The sequence below is a fragment of the Schistocerca gregaria genome, chromosome X, assembly GCF_023897955.1.
Source record: "Schistocerca gregaria isolate iqSchGreg1 chromosome X, iqSchGreg1.2, whole genome shotgun sequence".
NCBI lineage: Eukaryota > Metazoa > Arthropoda > Insecta > Orthoptera > Acrididae > Schistocerca > Schistocerca gregaria.
Window position 1 is genome coordinate 639,246,960 of NC_064931.1, and position 13,929 is coordinate 639,260,888.

The 13,929-nt window shown below is 35.7% G+C and overlaps 1 protein-coding gene across 1 annotated transcript in view; it reads right to left on the reverse strand.

Moving 5' to 3' along the window:
- Positions 1–3,625: 3,625 nt before the first annotated feature.
- The window catches only part of LOC126298753 (secreted frizzled-related protein 1-like), a 361,533-nt gene continuing 351,229 nt past the window's right edge, over positions 3,626–13,929 (reverse strand). Inside the window, exon 4 of the mRNA XM_049990199.1 lies at positions 3,626–10,375. Coding sequence (XP_049846156.1) covers positions 10,223–10,375 — 153 coding nt within the window. The 3' untranslated portion in view covers positions 3,626–10,222. The remainder of the gene's footprint in view (positions 10,376–13,929) is intronic.

Genomic DNA, 13,929 nt, shown 5'->3' on the forward strand with positions numbered 1-13,929 from the left:
ACGATAACCCTAACGCAAAAACTCATAGGGAAATCCCGGTCATGCTGCCATGTCTACTATGAGGTGTTAAAACCAAGTGAAACAATCACAGGTGCTCGTTATCGAACGCAATTAATGCGTTTGAGCAGAGCATTAAAAGACGAACGTCCGCAATACAGCGAGAGGCGTGGTAAAGTGATTTTGCAGCACGTCAGCGCTCGACCCCACATTGCAAAAGTGGTCAAAACATACGTAGAAACGTTAAAATGGGAAGTCCTACCCCACGCGCGGTATTCTCCAGACATTGCTCTCTCTGACTATCACCTGTTTAGATCAATGGTGCATGGCCTGGCTGACCAACACTTGTCGATCTCATGAAGAAGTCACAAATTAGATCGATTCGAGGATCGCTTCAAAAGATGAACAATTTTTTCGACGCGGGATTCGTACACTGCCCGAAAAATGGCAGAAAGTAGTGGCAAGCGATGGAAAATACTTTGAATGATACATGTGTAACCAATTTGTTTAATTAAAGCCTATAATGTTGGGCAAAAAATGGAGGAAGCAAAGTTGTACACCTTGTAATTGTGAATAAAAAGGAAGATATTAATAGCAGATGATTCAAATACTATTTTGTATGGTATTGTGTTTGTTAAGCAATGCTCATTGTAACTATGGCGGCTGCAGTCAGAACGCAGTCTCAGTGCACACAAGGGCAATAGTATAATAAATTTCATGGTCTTTGCATAAAATTTTAAATATTTCACCAAAACAGTTCTCCTTTTTCAGTAGTTGCAACCAATTTTATTTTATGCTGCGTTAAGACTTCCACGACATAATAACTGCTTCACTGGTTCATGGGCGTCTCGTCGGATAATGCTATGAAAACTGCACAGTATTTTGACGAGGCAGCTGCTCGTTATCTTCAAGTGCATACTGACTTGTTGCTGTAGTAGCTCGCTGATATATGCACTGGTTCGCTAGAAAAGGAAAGGCACCGATGTGTGGGCCTAGAACTTCATCGTAGACGAATCATAGAGAACGACGACATCCAATATCCCCTGCCGGAGAAACGGGCCACGGTCTGCCCATGCGCAACCCGGGAAGAGCGCGACCGCAAATCGCGGCCCAGGGCACACGCGAGCAGTATGTTTGCGCCCAGTTTAAGTGTCCGGACTCCGACTCCTCGCCTGTGTTGACACAGATTCGTCTGTCGGCGGCCGACTAATGCTGAACTTGCTAAGTTCAAATCCTGTGTCTTTATTAATCAGGTTGTTACTTGTACGTACGTTGACTGCTTCTTTAATGATGGAGTCCCAGCATGTGGAGACAGGTGAAAGAATCTGTGTCTAGACAGTGTTCGGCAATGGCAGACTTTTTTGGTTGACCCAGTCTGGTGTGACTCTACGTTCAGTGCATCTGTCTTTAACAGTGTGACACGTCTGGCTGATGTACGATTTCCCATACTGGCACAGGATTTTATATATCCCCGATCTCCTTATGCCTACAGTGGCTTTTAGAGCCCGTCTGCTTAGCTGGGTGGTAACGTGCTCGCCACCCTTGCAAACGGACCCAGGTTCGATTCCCGCTCGGTCGGAGATTTTCTCCTCTCGGGGACTGGGTGTTGTGTTGTCCTCATCATCATTTCATCTTCATCTCTGGCGCTCAAGTCGCCCAATGTGGCGTCAAATGAAATAAGACTTGCACTTGGCGGTCGAACTTCCCCGAATGGGGGCCTCATGACCAACGATGCCATACTCTCATTTCTTTCTTTTTTTATCTTTTAGAGAACCCATGATCATTTTTCACTCGCCGTGGAGCGCGGAAGACACGTTTTATGTCTTGAACAGCCTTCTGATCTTAAAGGGTACTCCACCAACATAGGGTGAAAAAACGTGGAGTTTTCCATTTATTCTGGCTGTTCGTGAGGTATAGTGCATACAGGTTGAAATGTATTTCGAATCTATTTATGAGAATACTAGGTTGTACAAACACAGAGCAGAGACGTCTAAGCTCAGCTGGTAAGCTCCCTGGATCTGAGATTACTCTAGCCCTATGAATGAAAGTACATAATACACCACTTCATTGAGGTGGATGATGCGAACTTCTAGCTCATAGATATAGGTCAGTGTGAGTTGGTTTATGGAACACACTGAGACCCCAGCTACTATCTTCTTTTCTGTAGACTAGGACATCTAGGAATGGGATTTAAGGTGCTCCAGAAATGCAGGAAGCGTTACTAACCCATGTGGTCATACTATAAACTTGTTGTCCACATATCTCTGGAAACATATAGTTATCAAATCCGTAGGCTGAAGTGCTTTTACCCAGAAGTCTTTCATGAAAAAGTTAGCTAACATGGTAGACAAAGGGCTACCCATAGCAACACTGTCAGTTTGCTCAAAATATTCTTTATTAAATAAAAAGTAAGTCGAGGTGAGAAAATGTTTGAATAGATGTAACGTATCCTCCTCCACCTTAGTTTGTATAAGTTGTAGTCAATCCAGCAGAGGTACTCGCAGGAACAAAGGGACCAAGCAAACTCGCTAATATGTCACATGCCTCAAAATGAAAAGTCATCAGTAGCTGTATTTTTATGTTACTTACATGATTATTCTTCTAAAGTTAATCAAACTGTTTTCTTCAAGGTCAATTGATTTTTAAAGAAAAAGTTAGGCAAAAGATGTAGAAAATAGTGCTTTTAGTTTTTCTGAGTGTGTTGGAAATTTAGAAAGACATAAGTTACTTACTGGACAATTGTATATTAGAATATAACCCTCAATGCTAAATGCATCAAGTAAATGTTCATAATAGGTGAAAACAAATAGCATAGAATGTTAATATAATGTTGAGTTCTTATCAGCAGTTAAACACATTATTTTTGTGGTATGAGGCAGGCATAGGCAGACATATTATTCAATACGTATGCTGAATATATTTACTGATTTTAATTCAGCAGAATAGTTTTCGCATTGATAGGGTAAAGTTTCTACAGTATTTATGTCATAAAATCTTATACTGTTTGAACCACAATCTAGTAACAAGAAATCATCTTAGTATATGAAATACCTGTCATACTACAGTTAATCAAGAATTTTACAAAAAAAGCTGCTCAAAAATACTGTGAAGTAATAACGTCATATTAAAAAGTCTTATATAGTTAACAAACTTAATGAAATATCAGACAGATATTAAAGAGAACAATTTCAAACTGTTATTGTTGCTGTAAACCTTTATTTGCTGGTGGTTTTAACAAGTCAGTACGATGTAATTATTCTTCAGTTGTTTCTGTAAAAAGGATCTTGAACCAGTTTAATATATGCACACTGCTCTCTATTTCAACATGTAATAAACAACCTCAATGAACTGAAATTCTGCATTGGGTCAGAAATGTACTTTCTAGATTAAATATATATCAATTCTTTTTAGTGACTCTTCTCATAGAACACAGTGACTGATTTCAGGATAGAGTATTTGCTATCCTATTTTGAGAGTTAAATACATAGATAAATTAGTGTTGAATTCTTTCTCAGTATGTGTCTGTATCTGCTGGTATATGATAATACACATACATAGTATATGAACATAAAATTTTAGTGTCATTATTAGTATCTACTCCTTGAGATAAAATATGTATATCGTGATGTTAATATAGTTGTGGAGATATATTTTTGTATGACTTTTATTTTTACATTATTACTGTTGACATAAGTACAGTCTATTAGATAATGTTAGAATACAATTTTCATAAATGCAACAGAGTAATTAGCATCTTAATCAATGTCATGTGGTATATTGGAATTTGAATTACATTAGACAAGACAGATATACTATATTGGTTCAAAATCAATGACACCAGCTTGGTATGCATCTTTACAAACACTATTATTTTATAATAGTTTATTCTTAATCACACACAATCTCTCACTAGTAACTATAAATCTGGAACATTAATTGGTTTAAACCAATAATTTTAAGCCAGTTGTCCATATTTATAGTTTTATTACATAAATAATACACATGTTAAGTGAAGGAGTATACATATACAGAATTAGATAAACACAGTAAAATTCAGATAAACATAAACAAAACTACTGCCCTCATTTTCATTCTAATTACAGGTGACAGGAATTATCACTGACACTTTTGATGGTAGTAGTTCTCAGTAACATTTGCTTCATGTGCAGATATTAGCATGTGTTTTTCCTTCATTAATGTCACAATATTGTTTTGTAGGTATTGATTACTTAGTAGAGGGAATTTAAGAGTTACCAAATGGTTAGGAGAAAGCTATACCATGGAACTGAATAGAACTGTCTATGAACATATAGGTGTGATTGGTGAAACCTATAGCATCTGAAGCCTTCACATATTGAAATCTATACTTTCCATTTAAATGTTAAAAGAATAATCTTTGCTACCTAAAATTTAAAAAGAAATGCTAAAGCTATGGAATAAATTTCTTACATTCATTGATTATGTGGAATCACAATATGAATAGCTGACTGAAATATTCATCATTCCTGAGAGGCAATAACTGATACATAGCTACACATTGCAGATAACTAAACTGCATAAATTTTTGCTTTTTCTTCTCACTAATACTTTCACTCTTCCCTGGGGTTCAAATAATGTATCATGAGGAATTAAAACTTTGCTGTAATTTGCAGGGGATCTCTTTGGTCATCTATGACTTATATACATGTCAATTAAAATTTTCTAATATTTTACATGAATAAAAGAACACATACTGTAATCTACTGTTGGAACTGAAGTCATTGTAATAAGATAATTTTATAATAAATAGAGCTAAATTTTGTTTTGTAGTACATGTTTGTATAGTTTCCACAATATTTATGTTATGCACTTGCAGGTCTTAATATATGACATAAAAAGTAAAATTCAGAAGTTGCTGACAAAAATACATAGCAATTTTTTAGAAATGAATGTGTGTGGTGCCAGTGCTGTGAAAAGTTGCATTTCAAATGAACAAATTTTTATTTTCTGCTGCATGTAGTTTTTTTCAGTGACACAAAGAATAATAATTAGTTACCCTTGATGACTTCATGCTGCTTGTGTTTTGATGTGGAACACTTTTACAAATGAACATCGAATGATGTACTTCACATTGAAAGTACAATAGTATGAGGAGATTTCTGTGTATGTTTTCTGACTCCAAAATAAAAGAAGTATATGAAATATGAAAATCTACCTAGAAGACACTAAATATTGGATTTCAGTGTAATATTGTTAATATTAAAAGTATAAGTTGATAGGATGGTTGTCATGTGAATGGACAGATAACAAAATCTACCATATTTCATTCAGTACAAGTTTTAAATAATGTGAAATAAATGTTTACCCCTTAAAATATTGGATTTTAAGAAAAGAGCAGTCATGAGAGAAGTGATCAATATAATGAATATTTATTCATATATTTATACATAATTCAATATAAAAGTGCAAGTAAATCATGTCAGAAATGCTTCAACAAAGTTATTCAGCTCATTGAGTGTATAGATTACACAGTCTATTCTAAAAATTGAATTACAACTCATTGCCCAAAACCTTTGTGACACTAAATTTTGATACTGGTAAGTACTTCAGTCAAGAACGTTTCAGATGAGAAATATAGCAGTATTCCTTTTCTTTTCAAAGCTAATTACCTTCTACTCAAACTTACAATGCAAATAAAATACATTGTAAACGAAACACAATTGACACTGGAGTTCTAGTCCAGTAAAAACTTAAATATATAAACACTAAAGTCTTCTTTAAAATGACGTGTATTCAGAAATGAATATGGAAGTTTCTTTACAGTTGTTCTTCCTATATACCATTCGCGAAGAGCAGGGAAAGGGGAAAATGACAATTGCACCAGAGGCATCATCCGCCACACATCATAAGATAGCTTGTGGAGTATAGATGTAAATGTAGAAGGTATCACTATTTTTCTTAATTGTTACAAAAATACCTGCTCATGGGACACCACCTTAACGTAGCACTGTCTGCATGGCTGAGGAGGCTTATGTGCTCTGGATTTGGAGGGTATTCTGGTAGTAGCTTAGCTGTCAGAGGATGACCCAACCCATGCAGGACAAAGGGGAGGAGCTAGATGACATCTGTCCGACAATGGATTATTGGTACCTTTCTCCTGTTCTAGGCCTATCCTTCTGATATCCACTTTTCCTGTTGTCTCCAGTTACAAGTAAAGGTTAGGGAGGACTGTTAGGTGTAGCGGTGCAAGCCACCCTAAGGGGGTAAACCATTAAAAGAAAATCAGGCATGTTGGAAGGCTGCAAAGTGGCAGCCCCACGAGCTGCCCTTACTGGTAGTACCCAAAACAGCCTCGAATCAAGGTCAGATATAACGATGACAGGCCCAGCGAAGAGAAAGGTTAAGAATAAAAGGGTGCTAATATAATTAAGGTAGCAACATGAAATATCAAGGTTTAGCAAACAAAGAAGAAGAGCTGCCAGGAGTCTGAAAAAGGCCAAGGTAGATGACAGAGCTTCTTTCATAACAGAAACAAAGAAAAAGCTACAGGGTAACAAGCATGTAGGAAAATATTTAGTATTATATATTGAAACACGAAAATAACAGAAAGCAAGCAAGGGGGTTGCCCTTTACACCCATAAGAGATGGGAAAAAATTATTGGGTACAGTTATATATATGAAAGAATTATAGTCGTGACTGACAAAGAAGAATGAAAAACTTGGCTGTCTTTACAGTTCATGCCCCTGATGAAGAGGGAAAAAGAAGAGTCTATAGATTTTTATGAGAAACTGTAGTCGGTTTTGGACAAGTATAACAACAAGAATGAAATAATATTGACAGGAGATTTAAACACAAGGGTTGGGAATAAACCTACCCCACAGTTTGTGGGAAATGGAAGAACGGCATAAATAACAATAGAAGATTGCTTACAGATTTTGTTTCTTTTAACAAACTACAGATAACCAACTCTTTTCTTCCAAAAAACAGATGTTCACGAATATGCTAGCAATTAAATCTCTTATTGACTGAATTATCATCAATGAAAAATTAGAAGGCAAAGTAAGAGACACAAGAGTGTACAGGGTATGTGACATAGGTTCTGACCATTTCTTGGTAATATCACAAACAGATATGTAAACGAAGTGGAGAAAGAACAAAAAGTTGACAGAAGAAAATATGAAGCGAGGGGTCTACAAAGTATACCTGTTACATAAACAAGGCATACGAGATCTGTACAAGAAGAGACTTAATCAAAAACTAGAGAAGAAAGAAGAAGTGGAGAAGGAATGGAAAAATATAGAAACTGCAGTTAAATGGTTCAAATGACTCTGAGCATAATGAGACTTAATTGCTGAGGTCATCAGTCCCTTAGAACTTAGACCTACTTAAACGTAACTAACCTAAGGATATCACACACAGCCATGCCCAAAGCAGGATTCGAACCTGCGACCGAAGCGGTCGCGCGATTCCGGACTGAAGCGCCTAGAACCGCTCAGCCACACTAGCCGGCTCAAAACTGCAGTTAAGAAAGCTGTTGAAGCAGCCATAGATAAGAATGAAAAAAGGGTTAAAAATTTGGGAACGAGAATTAGATAAAGTTTTAAGGAAAAAAAACAAGACGCTTATCTTAAGTATCTGAATGAGTCAAAGGAGAAGAAGCATCTAATTTACAAAGAAGAGATAAAAGCAGCAAACAGAGTAGTGAAACAGCTCATTCAGAATCTTGGGATTGGCTCATAAGCGTAACAGACGACGATAACCACTGAAAGCAAACGACAGTTCATAAGGCAATGAAAATGCTAAATCAAACAGAAAAAAATTTTGCTTAAATAAATAACATTCAACAAGAAATATAGATAGAATATCACAAGGAATTGTGGTGGCCCTGTGGACAAACGTGTTCCACAGAGAAAATAGAGGATGGAATTGAACTGGCATGTTAGACGATGTACGTACAGATGAGTTAAGAAAAGCCCTCAACTCCAGAGAAAAAGCTACTGATATGGTTGGTATAAACACTGAATTGTTAAAATATGAAGCACCCTACTACAAAAGAGATTACTGCATTTGTTTAACATCTGCTGGAGAAAGAGAGCTTTTCCAAAAGCATGACCATAAACAAAGGTGCTGTCAGTATTTAAAAAACAGATTTCGAAATATGGAAATTATGGAAGAACTCAATATATTTAACTTCGTCAGTAAAATACAAGAAAATAGGAGCAACTGGAATGACAGAATGACTGAACAAAGATAACATGTCCAGACAAGAAGACTTAAGCCAATTGGGGGAAGAAGTCATGGAAGACTGAGGAAGCAATGGGTGCTGTAACAGGCAAAACAAAAAAGCCTAATGCTTGAAATGAAGATGACATTACAAAAGTATTTTAATTAGCTGCTTCAAAATGAAACTGAAAAGAAATGGAGGTGAAACTGCTATGGAGAAAGGTGAAATGATTTCATTTAAACTGAAAGTTAAGCTATGACTTCTTGTTTTATCAAAGATTGAGAGGTAATTAATGAAGAGGAGAATGAGGTAAGATTATTAGACTGAAGGGAGGTTGTCATGTGATCCATCACTTCCAGTTATAGACTGTTAAAGTGGTGTTACAGGAAAAAAATCTTAATGAATATATACAATAAAAGGACAGAGAAAACAAAGCAGAGTGTAAAATTTAAAATGGAAAATATCTCACTCTAGAGTAAAAAATAAATATGTCAATTTTTAGGCTACATAATGTCAACTGATTTTCATTTAGCATGCCACTCTCTCAATTTTTCATTCTTTTAATTCTGTTCCATACTGATGTGCAACTTGAATTCTGCTGCTGAAAAATTCTTATTTTTTACTTTAGCTCTTAATGGGTATTTGTTCTCCCCCCCCCACCTCTGTCTGTCTATTTGTCTGTCTCTCTCCCTCTCTCTCTCTCTCATATACACATAAACAAAGAGAAGTTCGTTCCCATCCTGAGGGCTAGTTTGAACACCCTGCTACTTTACTTAGCATGGTACAATTTTATGTGGTATGCACTTGTTTTCCTCAGAACTTTTAACTGAATCACACATCCAGTTATAACAGGTCCTGGATTGTAACTAATTACATCTAATATGAAAAACTGTTTTGCTTCATGCCTTGACATGAAATTATTATATGTTTGCAACAGTAGGCAGAACGATATGTCATAGGAAAATGATTCATTTCACCATACAACGTGTGATTAATTCTATTAAATACATTAGGTTATCAGTATTTGATTAATTAATGAGTAATGTCTTATTGATAATGTTAGGTAATGGATTTTCTTTCAATGTATTTACATTGATTGACAATCTCATTAATACACTGTAATACTTCCATGTATAAAATGTATGAATAAGCTCAGTATTTTATATAATCTGCCCATTATAAATTTTTCTACTAGCAACTATTATTTCAAAGAATATGACTAAAAATATCTGTGAGGGGAATATAATTTTAAATATATGTGAATTACAGTGTTAGTCACAGTTTCAAAAGCCTAAAAAAGATTAACTCAGTATGAAAATAGAAGTAAAATAATTTCGGATCTATTCCAAAATATACGGCTAGTCTGAGTGAGTGATACACATCATATTAACATAAGTGTTATGTGTGAGACAAGATGTGGCTGTTGAAAGAATGTACTAGGCAATAAATCACTCATGCATATTTGTGAGTAATACATTTTATTCAATATACAGCAATTAGATAAAATTTTATTAAATCTACATATATTTTCTTTTGTTTCTATGAACAGCTTGGTCACAATAGCATGAAAAGCCTTTTCATGAAGGTATAAATATTAAGTGTTGATTATATTTAAGATTAGGATGCACACAAGTAAGATAAGTGGTAATGTCCATTCATTACAGCATATGTAAGAATTTGTAAAACTATAAACAACAGCTGTCAGATAGAGATGAAACATTACCAGTTTCATACATCAGCATTTTTCACCACTTCAGAGCATCATGCTTTGGCTTTCTCATCCATTTTTCATATAAAATGTATTGTAGCTACACAAATCACTTCTCCACATATAAAATCAATTAAGACTCTTCAGTTTAACATATCACAGACATATTATGTATTTACAATCCTAGTCACATAATATTCCATGTAATATTTATAAAATTTATTTTAAGTAGAGAAATCAAAATTCATCTGTTAAAAAGTGTTCAGAAAAATGTTCCTTGAAATGGCAACATTCCACATGCGCTCAGCACTATTTAATGTGGATTGGTGCGTGACTGACGAAGCTTTTTCTTTTTCGGTACAGGTGTAACAATGCTTGTGTTCACAAAATTATCTCCAATACCAGTCAAAAATTTTGGGTCAGAGCAGTTCAGCTTCTTGAACATCCTGACGGCTGTTTTCAGTGGCTGGAACAAAAAAGAAAAAAATACAGTGATTAATATGAACACAAGTAACAACATATGTGACTTAAGCTAATGCTAAAGTGCACCTATTGCTTAAAATCTGTGTATGCTGAACAAACATCATCAGTTGTACTTCAAATTGTTAGGAAATATCATTGGTTATGACCAGTCATCACCAAAGAAGCCTATCACCACAAGAAAGTTATATGAGTGAGTAATTAGAGTCTTCTATTTAAGGAAGTGGTGCAGGAACTGGTCATAAAAGTATGAAACTGTGTATGACTACTCCTTAATAAACGTTATATTAGGTATGCAAATCTTCTATTTTGTATTAAATAAAAATATTTAATAGTTACACTATGAACACTATGTATTTACTTGTTAGGCTTTAAGTAGATCGATTTGAGACATGAAATGCATGTAATTTATCAGGAGACTCTTTGACAAAATACTTTCAAGGCTTACTACCATGTTCTGTTAATACCATGTAATGCATGGTGTATGGTGAAATAATGTAGAGCTCATCAGGATTACATTCATCTCATATCATAGTGCTCTAGTAATAATATTAAAAAAGGGAGATTAATGTTTAACATCGCACTTATGACAAGGACATTACACACAGCCCATAAATTAGATAGGATAACGATGATAAAGGTAATTAGATGTGCCCTTTTCAAAGTAGGCATCCCAGTGTTTGCTTAGTAGTAATGTTAGACATACTGAAATGCCAATCGAACCTACTCAGTGATGAAAGGTTGTGCCACAAGGAACTTGAAAGACAGTGAACCTTTTTTAAATTATAAAGGGTGAGGTTCACAGCTTATTATAAACCTTCCAGTTGGATACAGCCCCTAAATATCACTTGTTGGACCAATTAATCGTATGTCAGTTCTGTGACTGTAAATTATTCTTTATTGATGAGTAAATTGTGTTTATTCGTTTGATGCTCGAGTTGATGGAAGCGAGAAAGTGAAACGCTGTGCCAGCATACAACCTGCTCTTTTTAAAAGTATCAAGTGAGCTCTCAAGCTTAACATGCATGCACGAATGTCACGTACTGTCAACCCAAAATAAAGAGTGCAATGGTTCATAGATAAACTGAGGATAGTGGTGCAGAATTTGATGACTGGGGACTGTACACTGCCAGTCAGATTTTTGAGATATGTGTGTGTGAGTGTTTATGGTTTAGGGACGCTCAATGATGAAATTGTCAGCGTGATCGTTTTAGAGGAAAATTTCTGCGATCAGTAGGATTCAAACCAGTCTCAAAAGTAAAAGAGCACCCATGCATTAATGACCGCAGCTGCCAAGACATATTTCTCATCACAGTTAAGCATACAGTTGAAAGTAGACAAGTAAGTCATAGTGCAGTGATGACTGTGAGCATATGATCAGAATATTGTCTTGTTGTTCGTGCATCACTGACTGGCATGGATCAATGCCTAAAGCATTAAGCTAGTGCTGAGAAAGGAATTCAGGTGGGGGTGGATTTCAAATCTCTAGCAACCAGATTTAATTTATTTGGAATTTCCCTAAATCAGTTAAGAATTCTTCAAATTCGTGTTCATATTTCTCGCAAATTTTTGTTCAGCAGCGAAGACTTTTAAAACATATTCAGGAGTAGCTGACTCCCTTTCTGGTTATTTTTCTACGGTTTTCCTAAATAAATTCATGTAAATCCCTGGACAGTTCATTCAATAAAACCATAACTCAGATTCATTCTCCATTCTTGTCCACTTCGATCAAATGCAACATGTATAATGGTCACACTGTCAACGAGATGTTAAGTTTCATGTATCTTTCCTCTTTTCTTCTCCACATCACTCCTTCCTTGGTCCTGAAAATCTGATGTTAAAAAGTTTTACGAAAGGTAACATCAACCTTCTGTGCCAATAGTCAGATTCAAGTAAGCCAAAGATATCATATTAGCAGCACAATAGTAATAGAAAGAACAGACCAACTAGCTGTCTCTGGCAACACACAGAAAAGTGATGCGAAAGTAAAATATATAAGAAGCTACAACTTCACTCACGTGTAGAGGTCTGTCGTGTTCTGTAGACCCCATAATGAAGAAACACCTTTGGCGATGTGGAATGGCTCAAGGTATAACAAATAGAGGAAGACTACTGAAACTATATTGCCGGACATTTGCAATTAACCGTAACTTACTTTCCCCCATTTGTACTGTAATGACAATAAAAGTGTTCAAATTACATCAGTGGACCCCTGTCAAATATCATAAATGCCTCATTTCTAGAGGGAACATTTCCAAACCCGCTAAAACTTGCTAAAATTATACCTCTCTACAAGAAGGGAGAGAAATCGGACATGAGAAACTATAGGCCAATTGCTATACTATATGCATTCTCAAAAATATTTGAATACTGTATGTTAACTAGATTAAAAATGTGTCTAAATTCTAACAACATAATCACATCTTTCCAATATGGATTTCGGAAAATAGGTCCACCACACATGCTCTGTATGCGTTTCTAGAAAAGTGCTCAAGTTTTGTTGACCATAAACAACCTGCTGTCGGTATATTTCTCGATCAGTTCAATGCCTTTGGCATGGTCGGCCACAAGCTGCTGTCAATGAAACTCCATAAGTATGGGATTAGAGGTGTAGCCCACAATTGGTTCCATAGCTACCTTAGTAAAAGAAAGCAATATGCAGAAATAGGGAAATCAGAGACATTCAGGCACTGCAGGTCTGATATACTACATACAACATACTACATACAACAACAAATGGCGTCCCTCAGGGATCTATCCTTGGCCCTGTTGTTTTCTTATTGTCCATAAATGATCTCCCAGAACACATACCAAATGCCAGCTCCTTTCTGTATGTGGATGACACAAATATCATGATAACCAGTAGAGGTGACACATTGTAAGATGCAGTTAATGAAACTACTCGTCATCTACAATCGTGGTTTGAAGTAAATAGACTACTCATAAATACTTAAAAAACTGTAAGTATGAACTTCCATACTAGACAAAATCTAACCCCCTTCAATGCAGTTATAGTTATCAGCAAAGATGACATTACATACAAGCAGAACACCAAGTTTCTTGGAGTTACCATCAGTAACACACTGAATTGGAAACCACATATTGAGGCATTGTCACAAAAGATTAGTAAAGCCTGCTATCTATTGCGATCATTGAAAGACACAGCCAGTGTAATACCTTGAAGCTGGTGTACCATGCCCTGTTTGAGTCTGTCTAGAGCTACCGCCTAATCTTCTGGGGAAAGAGCTCTGATTCTCTAACAGTTTTCAAGTTACAAGAACAAGTAGTAAGAATAATGAAATGTAAAAAAAGAACTGAACAATGTAAACCACTACTTCAACAGCTAAAAATCCTGCCACTGCCATGCCTCTATATATTGGAACTAGCTTGTTTTACAGTACAGTACTTGGATGCCCTCGACAGAAATGCAGACCGCCACACATGACACCAGAAACAAAACACAGTTACAAATTATAGCCCACAACACAAAATTATATGCGAATGGGGTTAAATGTATGAGCATTAAAATATACAACCACC